The sequence below is a fragment of the Grampus griseus genome, assembly GCF_964374135.1.
Source record: "Grampus griseus genome assembly, chromosome: 2".
NCBI lineage: Eukaryota > Metazoa > Chordata > Mammalia > Artiodactyla > Delphinidae > Grampus > Grampus griseus.
This window is the reverse complement of record NC_139018.1, coordinates 159,390,134-159,413,650: the sequence shown is the minus strand read 5'-3', so window position 1 is coordinate 159,413,650 and position 23,517 is coordinate 159,390,134. Positions and strand designations below refer to the sequence as shown.

At 37.6% G+C, this 23,517-nt stretch overlaps 1 protein-coding gene across 11 annotated transcripts in view; it reads right to left on the bottom strand.

The window, feature by feature from the left end:
- Nucleotides 1-23,517, bottom strand: part of PARD3 (par-3 family cell polarity regulator) — a 638,153-nt gene that overhangs the window by 156,293 nt on the left and 458,343 nt on the right. For 8 of the 11 annotated variants that reach the window (XM_082648190.1, XM_082648198.1, XM_082648195.1 and 5 more), the window contains 2 exons: nt 22,420-22,530; nt 2,374-2,616 (listed from right to left, as the gene is read on the bottom strand). In XM_082648190.1, the coding sequence (XP_082504316.1) occupies nt 2,374-2,616; nt 22,420-22,530 (354 nt within the window). The remainder of the gene's footprint in view (nt 1-2,373; nt 2,617-22,419; nt 22,531-23,517) is intronic. The other 3 variants (XM_082648201.1, XM_082648191.1, XM_082648194.1) reach the window with 1 other exon arrangement.

The window sequence follows — 23,517 nt, the reverse complement described above, 5'->3', positions numbered from 1 at the left end:
CATTATTTCCAAACCAAATGCAAATTCAATTATAAGTTGATGAAGAAATACTTTACAGGTTCCATAATTCCCAACTTTTTGGATTAGTGAAATCATTGTTCAATGGACAGCTTATTCTCTGAAAAAATCATAATTACAAAAACACAAAACATAAATATCTGTGATCCATTTTAAAAAAATAAATTATATCTCTCTTGAGGTGGACACGTCTTAGAAAGTCTGTAGTCCAGTCACCCTTCTGGGACACTAATACACAGAACTGTAAAATCTCTGACACACAGTTGTCTGGGATGTGCCTGAGTGAGGCTGAGCGGGGCTTTGAACACACCAATGTGTATGATGTGATTCTGAGCTCTTCTCCCCAAGACCAAAGCCTCCTCGGAACGTGTTGCTGAGTGGGATTTTGATGGAAATGAATCAGGAGGCTGAGTTTCAGTCTGAGGTCAGCTTGGGGCAGAACTGAGCCTGCAGGCTGGGATGCTGGGGACCCTAGTAGTCAGGACCCTGGACACAGAAGGTCTTTTGAAAATCTGCAGAGATCTTCAGGAGGCTTAGACTCTTGTAGGGCACTGGGGTTTAAACGGGGGTTTAAAGCAACCATTTCTGGACGCCAGGAGCTGGAGAGACCCCTTCTGACTCCCAGCTCTGTCAGAGGGAATTTCTGAGTCATGTGAATAATCACTATAAGTCACTATCTTTTAGATTTTCAAACTAGATGCGGAAGGTGCTGAAAATGATCAATATTTTTACCAGTGATCAATAACACGTTAACTAATTTTCTTTTAGTTCCTCCAGGAGTTACTAACTGGCAGTGCCAGTGTTGCTGGTGTGTCTTCTCCCAAGAAAACACTTTCCATGGGGCATCCATGGCCTTCAAGTGAGATTTGACCTTTGACAAACAGCTTCCACAAGTACAGCAAAAACCTAGCAAAAGTTTTTTAAGAAAATGTCACTCGCTGTTAATAACCTTACTCTTTGACTCCTGATACATCCATATTAGATAATAAGCACAGTGAACACCAAAGGGGTTTAAATAAACCATAAGCCTCCTATGGCAACTTACAAGGCTCACTCATTACGATCAACACCAAATAGATCTTCATAAAACAATGTTTTAAAACCCTAAAACCACACAAAACCAAACAAAAAAGAAAGAACAGAACAACAATCTGACTAGCTTTCCCTAAGATCTGCTTCTCCTTTTGCTACTCTTTAAAACGCTTCTATCTGGGTTTGCCTGAGGGTTACCTGTTGCCTTTGCAAACCTTTATTAAAAAAAGCTGCAAGTAAGTAGCTAAAACATAGACAGCTTGCAAAATAAAGCAGCCAAATAGCACATGGGCGCTAGAGACAAAGGAATTCCAACGCATCTCTAGTCTTGTAGGGGTTCATAAAGTATAGCACCAGCATCAGACCCGGGAACTTGTTAGAAATGCAAATTCTCAGGCTCCACTCCAGTCCTACGGAATCAAAATTCTGGGGAAGGGTTAATCCAACTGTGTTTTAAGAAGCCCTCCAGGTATCTGATGTGTGCTAAAGAACCCCTAGTTTGAAGTGAGACCTACTATTTTTAAAGCCTAGCTTCACAATATAGCAATGATTGCAAGACATCACTACAAGATGGGATGGAATGAGTGTATTGTTTATGATGATAGCATGCATGTGTTTCAAATAAAAAGAAATGAATATTATTTTCTTCATGAACTAAACTTTATATGGTGCTTGAATACATAAATGAAGGAGCTGAAGATCTGTTTCTAAATTGTTTCAGATAAAATTTGAAATAAATATATAACCATTAACATAGGGTCGGCATTGCACTCCTCTGTGCTACACTAATATACACAGTCAGACCTGTGGTCTGTGGCTATTAACAAGCAATTTGAAGACTGACTACACCATACATCTCATTCACTAATTCTTTCATGATATGAAATCATGTCACCAAAAAAAAAAAAAAAAGTGGCCCAAATCAATCATAATTGGAACAAATCATGTCATTGCCCATCTATTTAACTACCACAACTAGAGGCTCTCCTAGCAGTAAAAGGAAGTATGCCTTAAATAGAAGAACCATAGTTTCAAGTTTGCTTCTTATGTGAGTTATAAACTACAGGTTAGTTCTCCCATCTGAAACCATTTTAAAACAAGATGACATATTTTGAGATCATGAGACAAGCTATCAAAATCTCTACTGTTCTTCCATTAGGCTTCGATTTGTGTAAACTCAATACTCTTAGACACAAGGGTTTTTTAAAGGCCATTAATAAAAGGCAGTTCTAGTTGTGGAGAATTGATGAACAATCTACTCCCTTGTCACAACTATATAAAAGTTGATTTGGAAGCAATACCTTGACTGCTCCAGGAGCCTACCTGTCTGCAGGTAAAGGTTTGGAATTCCGCGGCTTCTTCACTTGGGCATACAAAGCATCCATCATATGCCCTTCTCTCGGGCTCTGGGGTCTGGTGCTGAGAGCCATGGAACCTTCATAGGAAGAAATTCCCCCGTACATCAACTCATCATCACAGCCAAATGTCCGATGAAAATCTTGGATTTCAGCATAGTCACGCTCTCGAGCCTGTCGCTCCCTAAATTCTCGAGTTTTCGCTTGAATCCTGTAAAATGAGAACAAGTTGGAACAAGAGAAACTATGCCTTTCCTAAAAACTGCATATAGAAACATTCCTCAATATACATTGTAAAATACCTAGTATTTCATGTAGTTCTAAGAAGATAGATAGGATAAACGATGTTATATTCATTCTAGATTGTCAAGGTAATGTCATGGAGGCTCAAAAATTATCATTTCAGATAGCTTTGTTCATATCAGTAAGACATAGTCATGATTTACATCTTAATTTAAATTATCACTTATTAACTAGCTTTTAAAGTTCACTAGGAATAGTTTTAGGCATCCACTTGCGTTTTACTCATGAAATTTTTTGAGGCAAAAAGTTACTTTTTGAAAAGTTACACACACATATACTATATATGTATACATTTACGTGTGGGTGCACCATGTACAGTCTTACTCATTACAAATATACCATACACATTCAACAAACTATGAAGCTTAACCATGCATCCACACCACAATTCTTTATTAATGGCAAAAGAAGATCTCAGTTTAATGATAGTGACTTTGCTTTTATGTGATGTATACAGAACTGGCAAATCCTGAGATAAAGGACAAGAAGGCATGTATCCAATCAAATTTTGAAATAAAACTTGCCTGTGCTATAACTAAGAAACAGACCTTAAATAACCCCTTTTACTGAAGATATGTTTAAATATTTCCTAAGATTTTATTAAGCTACTTGGTACAAAGTCCTCTTCAACCTATTGAAATAATATATGTCCTAAGATGATCTTAGTTAGCTGAAGATAATTCAACTACCCTTGATAGAATTTTGATAACTTCTGATGGAAAAATAATATTTCTATTACATACTTACAAATTTAAATGTTAACTTAAAAGTGAAGTCTTATCTATAAAAAGCAATACTTTCAGCTGTGCTTAGTATTTTATTGCAAAGTTATTTACCTTTTTCATACTTGAAGTAGACCTAGTATAAACGATACATAAATGTATTCAAAATACAAAAAAGATTAAAAATCAGATGAAAAATCAGTCCAATAATAAAAAAGAAAACTACAGGTCAACATTTCTCATGAATATAGAAACAAAATTCCTTAACAGAATATTAGCAAATAGAATTTGGAAATATATAAAAAGAATTACACACCATGACCAAGTGATGTCTATTGCAGGAATGCAAGGCTGGTTCAATATTGAAAAATCAATCAATGTAATACATCATATTAATAGGCTAAAGAAGAAAAATCACAGGCTTATATCAACTGATGCAGAAAATGCATCTGACAAAATTCAACACCCTCATGACAGAAATCCTCAAAAAACTAGTAATAGAGCAGAACTAACTTCCTAACCTTGATAAAAAGCATCTATAAAAAACCTACTGGTAACATAATCGAGAAAGACTGAATGCTTTCCCTTAAGATTAGGAACAAGGTAAGGATGCCTGCTCCCACCACTGTAATTCAACAGGATGCTGGGAATTCTAGACAATGAAACAAACCTAGAAAAGGAAATAAATGGCATACAGGTTGGAAAGGAAGAAATAAAACTGTTCTTATTTGTAGATAACATGATGGTCTTTGTAGAAAGTCCCAAGGAATCTACAAAAATCTCCTAGAACTAAAAAGAAAGTTCAGTAAGGTCACAGGATACAACATTAGTATACAAAAATCCATTGTATTTCTATACGCTGGCAATGAACACAGATGCCAAAATTAAAAATACAATGTCAGTTACAATCAATAAAAAATGAAATACTTAGATTATAATGGTTGGTTTATAGATATGCATAAAATACATAGATGTAAACCTAACATAACATGTACAGGACTTATATGCCGGAAACTATACAATGATGATGAAAGAAATCAAGGAAGATCTAAAACCTGGAGAAACAAATGGTATTCACGGATGAAAGACTCGACATAGTAAAGTCAGTTCTCCCCAAGCTGATGTGTAGTTTTAATGTAATTCCTAGAAAAAACTCAACAAGATTCTAGTAAATATAGACAAGATTATTTTTAAATTTATATGAAAAGGCAAAGGATAGAACAGCTAAACAATTGTGAAGAGAACAATAACGTGGGAGGAATCACACTTCCTGATTGCAACACTGGTAATACATCTGTAATAATCAAGATGGTGTGGTTTCTGCCGAGTGACAGACACTTAGATCAATAGAACAGAATAAAGAACCCAGAAATATCCAACAAGTATGGCCAACTGATTTCTCATAATGGTACAAAAGCAATTAAATGAAATAAAACAGCCTTTTCAACAAATAGTGCTGAAGCAATTAGACATCCATAGGCAAAAATGAAAACAAAACACAACAGAACAAAACCCACATTGAATTTAAACTTCATGCCTTATACAAAAATTAACTCAAAATGGATCACAAATTTAAATGTAAAATGTAAAACTATAGAAGAAAACACAGAAGAAAAATTTTAGGACCAAGCAATGGTGAAGAATTCTTATAAATGATACCAAAAGCATGATCCATAAAAGAAAAACCAGATAAACTGGACATCATCAAAATTAAAGCATTTCCTCTGTAAAAATATTAAGAGAATGAAAAGACAAGTACAGACTAGGAGAAAATATTTGCAAACCACATATTTGACAAAGGACTCATGTCCAGAATATATAAAGAACACTCAAAACTCAACAATGAGAAAACAATGCAATTAGAAGGGCAAAAGACATGAAGCAATATTTCTCTGAAAAGAATATACAGATGACAAATAGGTACATGAAAAGATGTTCAACATCAGCAGCCATTAGGGAAATGCAGATTAAGATCAGAAAGAGCTGTCACTACACACCTCTTAGATCAGCTAAAATAAAACAATGATGCTACCAAATGCTGGCAAGAATGCAGGGAAACTGGATCTCTCACACACTGCTGTTGGAAAGGTAAAATCGTACAGCCATCATGGAAACTAGTCTGGCAGTTTCTTACAAAACTAGACATGTACTTATACCACTCAGCAATTGCATTCCCGGGCATTTATCCCAAAGAAATGAAAACTCAAGTCCATGCAAAAACCTGTACACAATTGTTCCTAAACACTTTATTACTAATATTCAAAAATTGGAAATAACCGAAATATCTTATGATAGGTGAATGGTTGAAGAAACATCCAGAGCACAGACTACTACTCAGTAATAGAAATAAACAGACTACCATTACACACGGCAACCCAAATCGATCTCAGGGGTATTGTGCTATGTGAAAAAAAAAAGTCAATCTCAAAAGGTCACATACTATAAGATTTCATTTATGGAGGAGAGGGGGAAGATGGCAGAAGAGTAAGACGCGGAGATCACCTTGCTCCCCACAGATACACCAGAAATACATCTACACGTGGAACAACTCCTACAGAACACCTACTGAACGCTGGCAGAAGGCCTCAGACCTCCCAAAAGGCAAGGAACTCCCCACGCACCTGGGTAGGGCAAAAGAAAAAAGAATAAACAGAGACGGAAGGATAGGGACGGATCCTGCACCAGTGGGAGGGAGCTGTGAAAGAGGAAAAGTGTCCACACACCAGGAGCCCCTTCGCGGGCGGAGACTGCGGGTGGCGGAGGGGAAAAGCTTCGGAGCCGCGGAGGAGAGCGGAGCAACAGGGGTGCAGAGGGCAAAGCGGAGAGATTCCCGCACAGAGGATCAGGGCCGACCGGCACTCACCAGCTGGAGAGGCTTGTCTGCTCACCCGCCAGGGCGGGCGGGGCTGGGAGCTGAGTGAGGCTCGGGCTTCCGTCGGAGCGCAGGGAGAGGACTGGGGTTGGCGGCGTGAACACAGCCTGCAGGGGGTTAGTGCACCACGGCTAGCCAGGAGGGAGGCCGGGGAAAAGTCTGTACCCGCCGAAGAGGCAAGCGACTTTTTCTTCCCTCTTTGTTTCCTGGTGCGCGACGAGAGGGGATTAAGAGCGCTGCTTAAAGGAGCTCCTAGGACGGGCTCAAGCCGCGGCTAACAGCGCGGACCCCAGAGATGGGCATGAGACGCTAAGGCTGCTGCTGCCGCCACCACCAAGAAGCCTGTGTGCAAGCACAGGTCACTCTCCACACCTCCCTTCTGGGGAGCCTGTGCAGCCCGCCACTGCCAGGGTCCCGTGATCCAGGGACAACTTCCCTGGGAGAACGCACGGCGCGCCAACGTCATGCCGGCCTCTGCCGCCGCAGGCCCGCCCCGCACTCCGTGCCCCTCCCTCCCCACGGCCTGAGTGAGCCAGAGACCCTGAATCAGCGGCTCCTTTAACCCCGTCCTGCCTGAGCCTGCCTGAGCGAAGAACAGACGCCCTCCGCCGACCTACACGCAGAGGCGGGGCCAAATCCAAAGCTGAGCCCCGGCAGCTGTGCGAACAAAGAAGAGAAAGGGAAATCTCTCCCAGCAGCCTCAGGAGCAGCGGATTAAAGCTCCACAATCAACTTGATGTACCCTGCACCTGTGGAATACATGAATAGACAACGAATCATCCCAAATTGAGGAGGTGGACTTTCAGAGCAAGATTTATGATTTTCTTCCCTTTTCCTCTTTTTGTGAGTGTGTATGTGTATGCTTCTGTGTGAGATTTTGTCTGTATAGATTTGCTTTCACCATATGTCCTGGGGTTCTATCTGTAAGGTTTTTTTACTTAAAAAATTTTTTTTTCTTAATTATTTTTTATTTTATTCTACCTTTATTTTATTTTATTCTCTTTCTTTCTTCTTTCTACTTTTCCTCCCTTTTATTCTGAGCCATGTGGATGAAAGGCTCTTGGTGCTGCAGCCAGGAGTCAGTGCTGTGCCTCTGAGGTGGGAGAGCCAACTTCAGGACACTGGTCCACAAGAGACCTCCCAGCTCCACGTTATATCAAACGGCGAAAATCTCCCAGAGATTTCCATCTCAGCACCAGCACCCAGCTTCACTCAACGACCAGCAAGCTACAGTGCTGGACACCCTATGCCAAACAACTAGCAGGACAGGAACACAACCCCACCCATTAGCAGAGAGGCTACCTAAAATCATAATAAGTCCACAGACACCCAAAACACACCAACAGATGTGGACCTGCCCACCAAAAAGACAAGATCCAGACTCATCCACCAGAACACAGGCACTACTTCCCCCCACCAGGAGGCCTACACAACCCACTGAACCAACTTTAGCCACTGGGGACAGACACCAAAAACAACGAGAACTACGAACCTGCAGCCTGCAAAAAGGAGACCCCAAACACAGTAAGATAAGCAAAATGAGAAGACAGAAAAACACACAGCAGATGAAGGAGCAAGATAAAAACCCACCAGACCTAACAAAAGAAGAGAAAATAGGCAGTCTTCCTGAAAAAAAATTCAGAATAATGATAGTAAAGACGATCCAAAATCTTGGAATTAGAATAGACAAAATGCAAGAAACATTTTACAAGGACCTAGAAGAACAAAGATGAAACAAACAACGATGAACAACACAATAAATGAAATGAAAAATACTCTAGATGGGATCAATAGCAGAATAACTGAGGCAGAAGAACGGATAAGTGACCCAGAAGATAAAATAGTGGAAATAACTACTGCAGAGCAGAATAAAGAAAAAAGAATGAAAAGAACTGAGGACAGTCTCAGAGACCTCTGGGACAACATTAAACGCACCAACATTCGAATTATAGGGGTTCCAGAAGAAGAAGAGAAAAAGAAAGGGACTGAGAAAATATTTGAAGAGATTATAGTTGAAAAGTTCCCTAATTTGGGAAAAGAAATAGTTAATCAAGTCCAGGAAGCACAGAGAGTGCCACACAGGATAAATCCAAGGAGAAATATGCCAAGACACATATTAATCAAACTGTCAAAAATTAAATACAAAGAAAACATTAAAAGCAGCAAGGGAAAAAAAACAAATAACACACAAAGGAATCCCCATAAGGTTAACAGCTGATCTTTCAGCAGAAACTCTGCAAGCCAGAAGGGACTGGCAGGACATATTTAAAGTGATGAAGGAGAAAAACCTACAACCAAGATTACTCTACCTAGCAAGGATCTCATTCAGATTTGATGGAGAAATTAAAACCTTTACAGACAAGCAAAAGCTGAGAGTTCACCACCACCAAACCAGCTTTACAATAAATGCTAAAGGAACTTCTCTAGGCAAGAAACACAAGAGAAGGAAAAGACCTACAACAACAAACCCAAAACAATTAAGACAATGGGAATAGGAACATATATATCGATAATTACCTTAAATGTAAATGGATTAAATGCTCCCACCAAAAGACACAGACTGGGTGAATGGATATAAAAACAAGACCCATATATATGCTGTCTACGAGAGACCCACTTCAGACCTAGAGACACATACAGACTGAAAGTAAGGGGATGGAAAAAGATATTCCACGCAAATGTAAACCAAAAGAAAGCTGGAGTAGCAATTCTCATATCAGACAAAATAGACTAAAATAAAGACTATTAGAAGAGACAAAGAAGGACACTACATAATGATCAAGGGATCGATCCAAGAAGAAGATATAACAATTGTAAATATTTATGCACCCAACATAGGAGCACCTCAATACAAAAGGCAAATACTAACAGCCATAAAAGGGGAAATCGACAGTAACACATAGATAGTAGGGGACTTTAACACCCCACTTTCACCAATGGACAGATCATCCAAAATGAAAATAAATAAGGAAACACAAGCTTTAAATGATACATTAAACAAGATGGACTTAATTGATATTTTTAGGACATTCCATCCAAAAACAACAGAATACACATTTTTCTCAAGTGCTCATGGAACATTCTCCAGGATAGATCATATCTTGGGTCACAAATCAAGCCTTGGTAAATTTAAGAAAACTGAAATTGTATCAATTATCTTTTCCGACCGCAATGCTATGAGACTAGATATCAACTGCAGGAAATGATCTGTAAAACATACAAACACATGGAGGCTAAACAATACACTACTTAATAACGAAGTAATCACTGAAGAAATCAAAGAGGAAATTAAAAAATACCTAGAAACAAATGACAATGGAGATACGACGACCCAAAATCTATGGGATGCTGCAAAAGCAGTTCTAAGAGGGAAGTTTATAGCAATACGATCCTACCTTAAGAAACAGGAAACATCTCGAATAAACAACCTAACCTTGCACCTAAAGCAATTAGAGAAAGAAGAACAAAAAAAACCCCCAAAGTTAGCAGAAGGAAACAAATCATAAAGATCAGATCAGAAATAAATGAAAAAGAAATGAAGGAAATGATAGCAAAGATCAATAAAACTAAAAGCTGGTTCTTTGACAAGATAAACAAAATTGATAAACCATTAGCCAGACTCATCAAAAAAAAAAAGGGAGAAGACTCAAATCAATAGAATTAGAAAAGAAAAAGAACAAGTAACAACTGACTCTGCAGAAATACAAAAGATCATGAGACATTACTACAAGCAACTCTATGCCAATAAAATGGACAACCTGGAAGAAATGGACAAATTCTTAGAAATGCACAACCTGCCAAGACTGAATCAGGAAGAAGTAGAAAGTATGAACAGACCAATCACAAGCACTGAAATTGAAACTGTGATTAAAAATCTTCCAACAAACAAAAGCCCAGGACCAGATGGCTTCACAGGCGAATTCTATCAAACATTTAGAGAAGAGCTAACACCTATCCTTATCAAACTCTTCCAAAATATAGCAGAGGGAGGAACGTATTCTACGAGGCCACCATCACCCTGATATCAAACCAGAGAAGGATGTCACAAAGAAAGAAAACTACAGGCCAATATCACTGATGAACATAGATGCAAAAATCCTCAACAAAATACTAGCAAACAGAGTCCAACAGCACATTAAAAGGATCATACACCATGATCAAGTGGGGTTTATTCCAGGAATGCAAGGATTCTTCAATATACGCAAATCAATCAACGTGATACACCATATTAACAAGTTGAAGGAGAAAAACCATATGATCATCTCAATAGATGCAGAGAAAGCTTTTGACAAAATTCAACACCCATTTATGGTAAAAACCCTGCAGAAAGTAGGCATAGAGGGAACTTTCCTCAACATAATAAAGGCAATATATGACAAACCCACAGCCAACATCGTCCTCAATGGTGAAAAACTGAAAGCATTTCCACTAAGATTAGGAACAAGACAAGGTTGCCCACTCTCACCACTCTTATTCAACATAGTTTTTGAAGTTTTAGCCATAGCAATCAGAGAAGAAAAGGAAATAAAAGGAATCCAAATCGGAAAAGAAGAAGTAAAGCTGTCACTGTTTGCAGATGACATGATACTATACATAGAGAATCCTAAAGATGCTACCAGAAAACTACCAGAGCTAATCAATGAATTTGGTAAGGTAGCAGGATACAAAATTAATGCACAGAAGTCCCTGGCATTCCCATACACTAATGATGAAAAATCTGAAAGTGAAATCTAGAAAATACTCCCATTTACCATTGCAACAAAAAGAATAAACTATCTAGGAATAAACCTACCTAAGGAGACAAAAGACCTGTATGTAGAAAATTATGACACTGATGAAAGAAATTAAAGATGATACAAATAGATGGAGAGATATACCATGTTCTTGGATTGGAAGAATCAATCCTGTGAAAATGACTGTACTACCCAAAGCAATCTACAGATTCAATGCAATCCCTATCAAACTACCACTGGCATTTTTCACAGAACTAGAACAAAAAATTTCACAATTTGTATGGAAACACAAAAGACCCTGAATAGCCAAAGCAATCTTGAGAACGAAAAACGGAGCTGGAGGAATTAGGCTCCCTGACTTCAGACTATACTACAAAGCTGCAGTAATCAAGAGAGTATGGTACTGGCACAAAAACAGAAATATAGATCAATGGAACAGGATAGAAAGCCCAGAGATAAACCCATGCATATATGGTCACCTTATCTTTGATAAAGGAGACAGGAATGTACAGTGGAGAAAGGACAGCCTCTTCAATAAGTGGTGCTGGGAAAACTGGACAGGGTACATGTAAAAGTATGAGATTAGATCACTCCCTAACACCATACACAAAAATAAACTCAAAATGGATTAAAGACCTAAATGTAAGGCCAGAAACTATCAAACTCTTAGAGGAAATCATAGGCAGAACACTCTATGACATAAATCACAGCAAGGTCCTTTTGGACCCACCTCCTAGAGAAATGGAAATAAAAACAAAAATAAACAAATGGGACCTAATGAAACTTCGAAGCTTTTGCACAGCAAAGGAAACCATAAACAAGACCAAAAGACAACCCTCAGAATGGGAGAAAATATTTGCAAATGAAGCAACTGACAAAGGATTAATCTCCAAAATTTACAAGCAGCTCATGCAGCTCAATAACAAAAAAACAAACAACCCAATCCAAAAATGGGCAGAAGACCTAAATGGACATTTCTCCAAAGAAGATATACAGACTGCCAACAAACACATGAAAGAATGCTCGACCTCATTAATCATTAGAGAAATGCAAATCAAAACTACAATGAAATATCATCTCACACCGGTCAGAGTGGCCATCATCAAAAAATCTAGAAACAATAAATGCTGGAGAGGGTGTAAAGAAAAGGGAACAGTCTTGCACTGCTGGTGGGAATGTGAATTGGTACAGCCACTATGGAGAACAGTATGGAGGTTCCTTAAAAAACTACAAATAGAACTACCATATGACCCAGCAATCCCACTACTGGGCATATACCCTGAGAAAACCAAAATTCAAAAAGAGTCATGTACCAAAATGTTTATTGCAGCTCTGTTTACAATAGATAGGAGATGGAAACAACTTAGGTGTCCAGCATCGGATGAAGGGATAAAGAAGATGTGGCACATATATACAATGGAATATTACTCAGCCATAAAAAGAAATGAAATTGAGTTATTTGTACTGAGGTGGATGGACCTAGAGTCTGTCATACAGAGTGAAATAAGTCAGAAAGAGAAAGACAAATACCATATGCTAAACACATATATATGGAATGTAAGAAAAAAAAATGTCATGAAGAACCTAGGGGTAAGACAGGAATAAAGACACAGACCTACTAGAGAACGGACTTGAGGATATGGGGAGGGGGAAGGGTGAGCTGTGACAAAGTGAGAGAGTGGCATGGACATATATACACTACCAAACGTAAAATCGATAGCTAGTGGGAAGCAGCCACATAGCACAGGGAGATCAGCTCCGTGCTTTGTGACCGCCTGGATGGGTGGGATAGGGAGGGTGGGAGGGAGACGCAAGAGGGAGGAGATATGGGAACATATATATATGTATAACTGATTCACTTTGTTATAAAGCAGAAACTAACACACCATTTTAAAACAATTATAGTCCAATAAAGTAGTAAAAAAAAAAGATTTCGTTTATGTAACATTATTGAAATGACAAAATTATAGACACGGTGAACAGATTAATGGTGCTAATCTGTAAGCAAGGGGTGAGTGGGACTATAAAAGGAGATACTTGTGATGAAATAATTCTGTTTCTTGATTGCAGTGGTGGTTACATGAATCTACACATGTGATAAGATGACACAGAACTATACACACAGGTGGTATCAATGTCAACTTCCTGGTTTCAATATTGTATTATACTTATGTAAGTTGTAACACCCATAAGAGAAGTAGGAACTCAAATTCTAATGTCAAATTTATCTAAATTTATAGTAGATTTTTTATTGTAGTCTACTTATTCATTTAGGAGCAAATATGACAGTCGAGGATGGCATTATAGAAGCTGATACCATGCAATACTAGATATCCACAATAAAAAAGTTTATAAGTTCAGAGATAATTTTATTCTTTGCACCATACTGTCTTTTTGACTCTATTCAGCCAGAAAAACTTTCAAGAGAGGGAAATGACTTCTTTCTTCAACTCAGTGGGGTATTATTTTGAAGCTCAATTAGGATCACTTATCTCACAACCCACTTTACTACTATATTTGGTCACCATCAGACAATCCTAATCATTACCTAATCATAGGTAATATTCAGGGTGAGTGGGCATTCACACAAGTCTTGAAGTTTGGGAACCCAAAGAAATTTGAGGGGCTATATTAGAAATAAAGCCAAAACTTCTGAATTTGGAGAACCTGTTGAAACCAAAGGGAGTGATTTGGATTGATTTAAAAATGATTGAACCCTGTGGTTGGTTAAAAGTGAAACTATTCTTGCTTACTGAGGTTGGAAAGTGTGGCACTGTTAAGCCATCAGAAAAAGAGAATAGGAACAGTCTCTTCTCAAGGGAAGCACGAAACCTAGATAATCTCCCCAAACTACTTACACATCAGTTTCAACGTATTATTGATGGGTCCTGTATTTGAATACTCTTTTGTTCCAAATTACACAGAAACTCATGTTGACTGGAGTCAATTTCTGAGAAGTCAATGGCTCAGAAGAAATGCTTAGTGGCATGAGGAACAAATCATAAATGCCAGTTCTCAATTGCTTTCTTTTACCCAAAGCTGCACATTATTACTAATTGTCACTCATCACTACATCCAATAAACATTACAGTCACATCTATAGTACCTTCTAAAAACATTGATTTTTTTCCCTTAAGCTCCAATACCATAAGAAATTACATTTTTATTGTTTACCTTGTCATTACCAATAAATTTATCCCCAAAGTTATAAAAGTTGTTTGTATCCCTCTTTCCATGCTAGTGGTTCATACTTTTGACGGAAACCTTAGAATAAAACTACAGTATAACTGCGGCCACCGACGGTGGGACTGGCCACAAAGGACTGACAAATCTGGTTATTAGCCTGAACCAATGTGTATTTCAAAGTTCATCGTAGAAATCAATGCTAATGAAGCTTGCTGTGCAAATGGCACTAAAAAGTAGAGTTTTAAAACGAGGAATGCACTGTGGTTTTGGTGCATTTTAGTGACAGTTCAGTCAACAAAAGACACACAATGATTTTATTACATACTTTTACATTTGAATGTCTTGTTTATTATAAAGTGAGAAAAGGGACTTTGCAACACAACCGAAAGTTATATATACATGTTGTATATTTTCATGTTCACGTTTACATTTCATTTTCATATTTTTCTTATTTCAGAAAAAAAAATTTGGCTCAGAGGAGAAAATAGTTTTGTTTAAGGAGAATAGCATAGTTTAAGGATACTTTAAAAAAAGAGGGTATCTTGCAGTGTAGCCCTTAACAGTTCCAGATGGTCAATGCTATAAAAGGACACCCCCTCCGCCCTTTTACGGTGACCCTGGGGTCACAAATTATCTCTAAGATGTAAGAGTCATCCGTTTTTCTGAACAGTCAGGTTGTTGTTTAGCATTATCCATCTAATTCTTCTCGGGCCAAACCTCACCAATGACAAAAGTAACTGATTAGCCCAAAACTTAGCCAAAGAAATAAATGTCTATTGCTTTAAGCAGTCCAGAAAGTCATTCTGAGCCATAAACAAGAGAACCATTCTGAGGTTTAAATGATGGCAGACAGCTGTTCTGACATTGATGGGCAACATCTTCACGCACTATTTCCCTGTTCTTGGAATGTTAACAAAAATATTAAAACAACCATTAAAACTTTTTAAACTTTTTACTAAGACTTTTTAAAATGTTAGTAAAGAATTCATCATTTCAATTTGGTATGTTCAAACATAAATATTCATATCTTTCTTTTTTGTTAGAAAAATAACAGTCTTTTCCATTATGAAAATGAAATTGCCTTGAACCTGCATAGGAAAGGATACACAAAATAATGTAATATACTAAATAAAGTAATAAGGTTAATTTCTTTCCTGCTGTCACTAAATTCATGCTAACGGTCTCTCTTCAGCTTGACATCAATTAATGATTTTCATTCCAGACTCGTTGCAGTGTTCACTACCCTTTTCTCTAATTAAAATGGATGATGCATGAGGAGGATAAAACACACAAGACTTCTGTTCTTGTAACATTTCTATTCATTAGAATTTTTGTTTTTACAATAAATGGCTTCTAGCACTAATTGCAGTAGAGTAAAATGAAAATAACTTTTTTATGACTATGAAGTATAGTTTTTCTATAGCCAGAAAAGATATAAGGCTTGAGAAGCACGACTGAAGAACAACTTCTCATGATGGAAAAATCAATGGTTACTTAAATTACTCTGCTGTATCCAAAATACTTCCACTTCCAAAGCTATGAAGCCTCAATATATGGAATGGATTGAATCATGCATTTTTTAAAAAGACTCCAAGAAGCAGAAAGTAACCTTTAATGATTTTAATATTAAAAAAACAAAACAAAACACTTTTAACATCTACAGAAGATAGAATATACTAATATTAGTTTAACATAAAAATTAAAATAAACTTCAGATTGCTACATATTAGATAAGGGTTAACTATCTTCAAAAGAGTATTTAAGAGCTTGAAATCAACTCTTTTGGGAAACATTTTACCCCCAACTTATTGCACTACCATCCAGAAGCCTCAGGCTGGGAGTAAATTTCCTGGATCTTTTCCCAACAATATTTCCTCTCTCTAAAAATCAGTATTATAGAAATTCGTCAAATAAAACCCAATTTCATGGCAGAATGAAATCTAAGCTACAAGGCAACTGGAAAAAACAGTTCGATTTAATAGCAGTCTGTGTGCAACTGAATGTTTTATTTGCCCCTCAAAATACTTCAGCAAATGGCAGATGTCAGAAATCTTCAATTTTCAGCTTACCTTGCTGGGCAAATCTACCTGCCACCTACCAAGATGTAAGCTGCCAATGTGGTGTCTATGCTGAGTTCCCCAAAGAAGGCCAATATCCCACTAAATTTGAAAACACGGTTATAATTTTAAGTAGGATTTTAATACTTGTGTAATATTGGGGCAAAAGTTGATTTGAAAAGAAAAGCCTTCCACATTCTGAATGGGGCCTTAAAAAAAATTATTGAGCAGGAGCAACTGTTTTAAAGATAGATTTGCATTCAAGGGAAGAAGGTAAGGTGTTGAAATCCACAGTGGTACCTTATAATAAAGAGGTGGGGGGCGGCGGGGGGCAGTTAAATTTCATCCCTCAAAGCTAAAATGAGATGATAGCAGTTTTATAATATAAAATGGTTAAAAGTTGAAAAAGAGATCAAAGAACAGCATTCACAGAGGCAGTACTAATCACTAATACAACCACAACTTTTCCAGAATCTAAGCAGTTACAAGAATGCACACCCACCGCGAGCCCTGTACCTGAGCGCGGATGCAGAATTTTTCCATTTTGCTAAATTCATAAGTTCTTGGGAACTAGACCTAGACCCCAAATTACCATCTCTATGAAGTGTTCGTTATTAACTCTAGCCCCCCAACCTCTTCCCTTCCCAAAGCTCTGTGGCCACCAAATTTCACAATTGATTATATGTCTTACGTTGATTTTTTAATATTATGAGGTTTAAATCTTTTCTCCCTCTTAACAAAGGCAAGGAATCCCTGAGAGGAACAATTATAATAATAATAAAAGATGTATACCATCATTTTATGTACTTAATATATCGTGAACAACAAAAATTTCTCTTTTACGCTAATAAAACGCTAGAATGATATTTCACTAACCAAAACACACACACACACACTCTCTCTCTCTCTCTCATAGATACTTGCTCATTCACTCACATCATGTTGGAGCTTTCACAAGTGTCAAAGCACCTACAATTATTTCCAACTCAAAGAGAAGCTATAATGCCAAATACATCTAAGACAGGTCTCATCAAAAATAAAACTGCCTCTCCTACTCCAGTTACATACAGACTGTCAATAAAATCTGTTCCAATTTGCCCAAGTATTGGTCTATTTTAGACTTCCACAAAGTTAATAGATTCTTTAAAAATTTGTTCACTTGCACAATAAATTCTTAAAATATGTCTGATGAACTAATCTCATTGATTAGAACTGACTTTTCTGAAGGATTTAAGAGGTCAGAGAAAATATGCAGAACTCTGCTAGATGATAGAAAAATAGATTTTTTCTAATAAAAGGTTAAATTTTAAAAGTCAAGCTGTGTTTGAATGACAATATGTGACCTGCATGCAAAAATTATCCAGGCTATCTGGGTTCTGATGCCAGAATTTGGGGAATCTGAACACTAAGTTTCAAGCCAAAAGGAGTGAAAATTGCTTATTTTTTCAGATGCACAGGGAATGCACCTATTATTGCTATACAGTTTATTCCTTCTGTAATTTCACTAATTTTTTATTCATGCATTTTAAAGAAACTTTACTACTACATTATGATACATATTGTTTAAATGTTAATTTCTGCAAAAACTAATAAACATGTATCATCTTTGAAAAGGATCTTATCAACTAAGAAAGACCACAAAAAAGGTTTTATCAAAATTCCAAGTATTTACTCAAAGCAGATATTGGGAACAGTTGGTAAAACTGAAAAGAGAAATGCCAGTGATTGGAAACTGGAGGCAAAAATGCCACAAAGCATTCCAAAATGACACACCCAGAACCAGGAGTGCACCACTACGGACAAAGATAGTTCAACGGCCAGGTATTGAAAGCACAAGGCTTTTAAGGTGATTATCACTTTGAATAATGGAACATTTTAAGCCATAAGTCCTTAGGAGATTTAGAAATAATCTTCATATTATGGAACAATTTCATAAGAAATTCATTAACTTTTTCATGTCTCCACTAGAAGCATTCAGTCTCCTTGAAAATATTTCCAACTTACAAGGTAGATATAGATAATAATATCATCATGGGTATACCCTGCTGAGTAACAACAAAACGTAAGCCAGTTAAAGTTATAAATCTCATTTAATAGAATGAATAACATATGAGGTAAATATTATTTGAGAACTGGGGAATTTGGCCAGTTATCACAGCTAAAATTTCATCTTTCAGACCTTATTTCCTTCTTTCTGTCCTTCCTTCCCATCCATCCTGTTCATACAACCTTGGCCTTGTTCCAGAAAACATTTAACATGATTTTCTAAAACTCTATGAAAATGCAAAATAAATCAAAATGAAAATAGCTGTTAACTATTGAAAATAGATGTCAGCTTTTTAAAAGTACATGTGTGGAAATATGTATTTTATAGGAAAAAAATTAGAATGGCATAGACCAGTATGTTAACAGTGGTGTTATTACGGGCAAATTTTTGTTTTCCTGTTTTATGGGTTTTTTTTCAAATTTTCTGTAGAATTGGAATTAGAATAAATTTAGAATTAGACCTTAAAAAGATATATGTTTTAGGGCTTCCCAGGTGGCGCAGTGGTTGAGAGTCCACCTGCTGATGCAGGGGACGGGTTCGTGCCCCGGTCTGGGAAGATCCCACATGCTGCAGAGCGGCTGGGCCCATGAGCCATGGCTGCTGAGCCTGCGCGTCTGGAGCCTGTGCTCCGCAACAGGAGAGACCACAACAGTGGGAGGGAGGCCTGCCTACAGCAAAAAACAAACAAACGAAAAAAGATATATATATATATATTTTTTTGCTGTATGCGGGCCTCTCACTGCTGTGGCCTCTCTCGTCGCGGAGCACAGGCTCTGGACGCGCAGGCTCAGTGGCCATGGCTCATGGGCCCAGCCGCTCCGCGGCATGTGGGGTCCTCCCAGACTGGGGCATGAACCCATCACCCGTGCATCGGCAGGCAGACTCTCAACCACTGCGCCACCAGGGAAGCCCCAAGATATATGTTTTAAACAGATGAGAAACATGTGGGAAAGAGAGAATTGGAAAAAAAAAAAAAAAAGATGTTTCAGGGATAAGATTCCCAAAACAGAAGCCATAAAGTAGAGGAAGGTCACAGCACTGGCTCAGAACTTGCTCACAGTTTTATGAAACAATCAACTCTGACAATCCCATTTAGAATTGTACCAAAGAGAATAAAGTCTAAATAAAAATAACTCGGAATAAATCTAACTAAGGAAGTATTAGACACTGATGCAAGAAAGTGAAGACAACAAAGACAGATGGAAAAATGTACCATGTCCATGGACTGGAAGAATCAATATTGCTAAAATGACCATACTACCCAAGGCAATCTAGATTCAATCCAATGCCTATCAACTTACCAATGGCATTTTTCACAGAACTAGAACAAATAATTCTAAAATTTGTATGGAAACACAAAAGACCTCAAACAGCCAAAAAAAATCTTAAGAAAGAAGAACAAAGCTGGAAGTATCACTCTCTCTGATTTCAAATTATACTACAAAGCTATAGTAATCAAAACAGTATAGTAATGGCACAAAAGCACACACAGATCAATGGAATAGAATGGTGAGTCCAGAAATGAACCCACACTCATATGGGCAGTTAATCTACTAAAAAGGAGGCAAGAATATACAACAAGGAAAAGACAGCTTCTTCAATAAATGGTGTTGGGAAAACTAGACAGCTACATGCAAAAGGATCAAAGTGGACTACTCTCTCCATCCATGCACAAAAATAAACTCAAAATGGATTGAAGACTTAAACATAAGACCTGAAACCATAAAACTCCTAGAAGAAGGCATAGGCAGAGCGCTCTTCGATATTGCTCCTAGCAATATTTTTTTGGATATGTCTCCTCAGGCAAGGGAAACAAAAGCAAAGATAAACAAAGGACTATATCAAAGTGAAAAGCTTTTACACAGCAAAGGAAACTATATCAACAAAACAAAGAGGCTGCCTACTGAATAGGAGAAGATATTTGCAAATGATATATCCAATAAGGGGTTAATATTCAAAACAAACAAAGAACTCAACATAAAAAAAAACAAAAAACAAAAAATACCTATATAATAAATGGGCAGAAAACCTAAATAGACATTTTTCCAAAGAAAACATACAGATGGCCAACAAGTGAATGAAAAATGCTCAACATCTCTAATCATCAGGTAAATGCAAATCAAAACCACAATGAGATATCACCTCACACCTGTCAAAATAGTTATTATCAAACAAATAACAGGTGTTGGAGAAGATGTGGAGAAAAGAGAACCCTTGTACACTGTTGGTGGGAATGTAAGTAGGTGCAGCCACCGTGTAAAACAAAATAGAGGTTTCTTTTTTTTTTTTTTTTTTTGCGGTACGTGGGCCTCTCACTGTTGTGGGCTCTCCCGTTGTGGAGCACAGGTTCCGGATGCACAGGCTCAGCAGCCATGGCTCACGGGCCCAGCCACTCCACGGCATGTGGGATCTTACCGGACCGGGGCATGGACCCGTGTCCCCTGCATCAGCAGGTGGACTCTCAACCACTGCGCCACCAGGGAAGCCCTAAAATAGAGGTTTCTTAAAAGACAAAAAAATAGAACTACTGTATGATCCAGCAATTCCACTTCTGGGCATTTATCCCAAGAAAATGAAAACACTAATTCAGAAAGATAAATGCACCTCTCTGTTTAGTGGCATTATTTATAATTGCCAAGATATGGAAGCAAACTAAGTGTCCATCAACAGATGAATGGATAAAGAAGATGTGGTATAACAATGGAATATTACTCAGCCATAAAAAAGAATGAAATCTTGCCATTTGCAACAACATGGATGGACCTAAAGGGTATTATACTAAGTGACAGAGAAAGACAAATACCATAGGGTTTCACTTATATGTGGAATCTATAAAACAAAACAAATGAACAAACGTAACTAAACAGAAACAGTCACAAATACAGAGAACAGTGATTGTCAGAGGAGAGGGCGTTCCAGGGAGGAGAGAAATAAGGAGGTGAAATTGTCAGAGGTGAGGGAGATTAAGAGGTACAAACTTTCAGTTACAAAATAAATAAGTCACAGGTATAAAATGTACCGTGTGGGGAATATAGTCAATAATTATGTAATAGAGAGCCCGCACACAGCAACGAAGACCCAACACAGCCAAAAAAAAAAAAAACAGAATGAGATCAAAGGTATCACTACTCTAGAATTATGGTAAGAATACCACACTTGGTCTTAGAGATGCTGGGTTACAATCCTAAACTGTGGATGATATTTAGCTTTATAGCCTTGATCAAGGCTTCTGATGCTCCTGATACCCCAGATTATTAAAAGTAAAAGAGGCATGGTAGCTCTTGCTATGGCAGCTTGAAATGAAATAGCTGCTACAGAGAAGCTCACTCCAAGCCTGCAAACTCTAATAATACAAGGGTGAGATGATTCTCTCATCCCCCCACGAGTTACAATGAGAAAAATTCTAATTGCTCATAAAATGGTTTTCAAGTGTCTGCTTCAAGTAACTTCTCATTTATTTCACTGGTCTTTGGGTTTCCAACATGAAATGACTCAACAATAGATAATAATCTTTCTGGAAGAGATGGAGTAAAATTTAAGTAAAAACTGTCACACAAAATATGATAGCAAAATAGGAGAAAAAAGAAATAGATGTCAGATTTGATAGGAAAACAACATAGTAAAAAACCAACAGCCTCCTCAATTCTTATTAGAAATCAAAATATTTTAAATGAGATATAAAAACTCAGAGTTTTATTTCCAGATGAGCATTTCTTTACAAGTATTATAATATACTATATACTCATAGATGAATTAGACAGAATTTTACATATTTTTTGTGATTTTAAGTGATCATTCATTGATTTATTGATCATTAGTTGATTTATTCATCTCATATGCCCTACCATCTCCTATACAAAGATCTTAACTAAAACCAATAAAATTCATTTTAATGCCTCAAATAAATATAAGGTTTTTTCTTTCAATCGTTCTTTATGTTGTATTCATCCAACCATCAGTATCTGGATTGACACAGAAAAAAACAAAAATAAAATAAATGCAATTTCTTTATATTAAAAAGAAAAGAAAGAAAGAGTAGACAGGAACAAAAGAGCCTCCCTCTAATAAGGTTCAACCAAATAACTGAAATCTACCTTTCCTGCTCCTGCTTCATCCGTACTCTCTCCTCTTCTGATGTAAGGGAGTCCTGCATTTTTATTTTACCCGTTTTCTCAATCTTGTCATCTTTTCGATGTTTGCCAAACCTGTTGATAACAAAAAATTCTAACTTGTCAATATATACAAAACGCGTTGTCGTTCTTTTGGGATAAAGACCTATGCACTCAATGAAGTGTGAGCATCCTCAAAATGAGGCCCCAATGTCTCCTGCCCAGTATTAATATTTTCAATCAGATTACTTTAATCCTTTTTAATTAGAACTTTCCAGAGAAAACCCTTTTTGGAAATGGCCTCCATACCCATTTTTCTTTAGGCAACACAAAAATAACAACAAAATTCTTGCAGTTCATTCTTATTAAACACACAATCCATAAAGGTATAGAACAGAGTGCCGAGTACATCAGGTGTGGAGGATAAAACTCGGCATCAGAGTGGGGTTTTTTTAGGACTGCAGAATGATAATCCACAATCATCTTTTTTTTTTTTTTTTTTTGCGGTACACGGGCCTCTCACTGTTGTGGCCTCTCCCGTTGCGGAACATAGGCTCCGGACGCGCAGGCTCAGCGGCCATGGCTCACGGGCCCAGCCGCTCCGCGGCACGTGGGATCTTCCCGGACCGGGGCACGAACCCGTGTCCCCTGCATCGGCAGGAGGACCCTCAACCACTGCGCCACCAGGGAAGCCCCCACAATCATCTTTTTAATGATCTCTCCATAAACAACTATTCTTTATTTTCACAGTCAGTTTTATTGGCAACATTCCTCATAGTCTAAACACTGACAAACAAGGTCACATTTGCAAGGTTCAAAGTAGAAAGGATAATTTACACTGTGATCGTACTTTGGGCTTATTAAACTGAAAGCTTTAAGGAAGTCTCAACAAATACTGTTCCTAAATCTGATGAAAAGCTATCGCCGAATGTGGCGTCTTTGACTTGGAAATCTGTATCTGATCAAAAACAAACATGAGGAACAAACACGCAATTCAAAAACAGTGCACACACATTTCCACATATGGGCCCTGAATTCGAGGCTCTCCAAAAAAACACTAATATTATTCCCTTCGGGCATCCA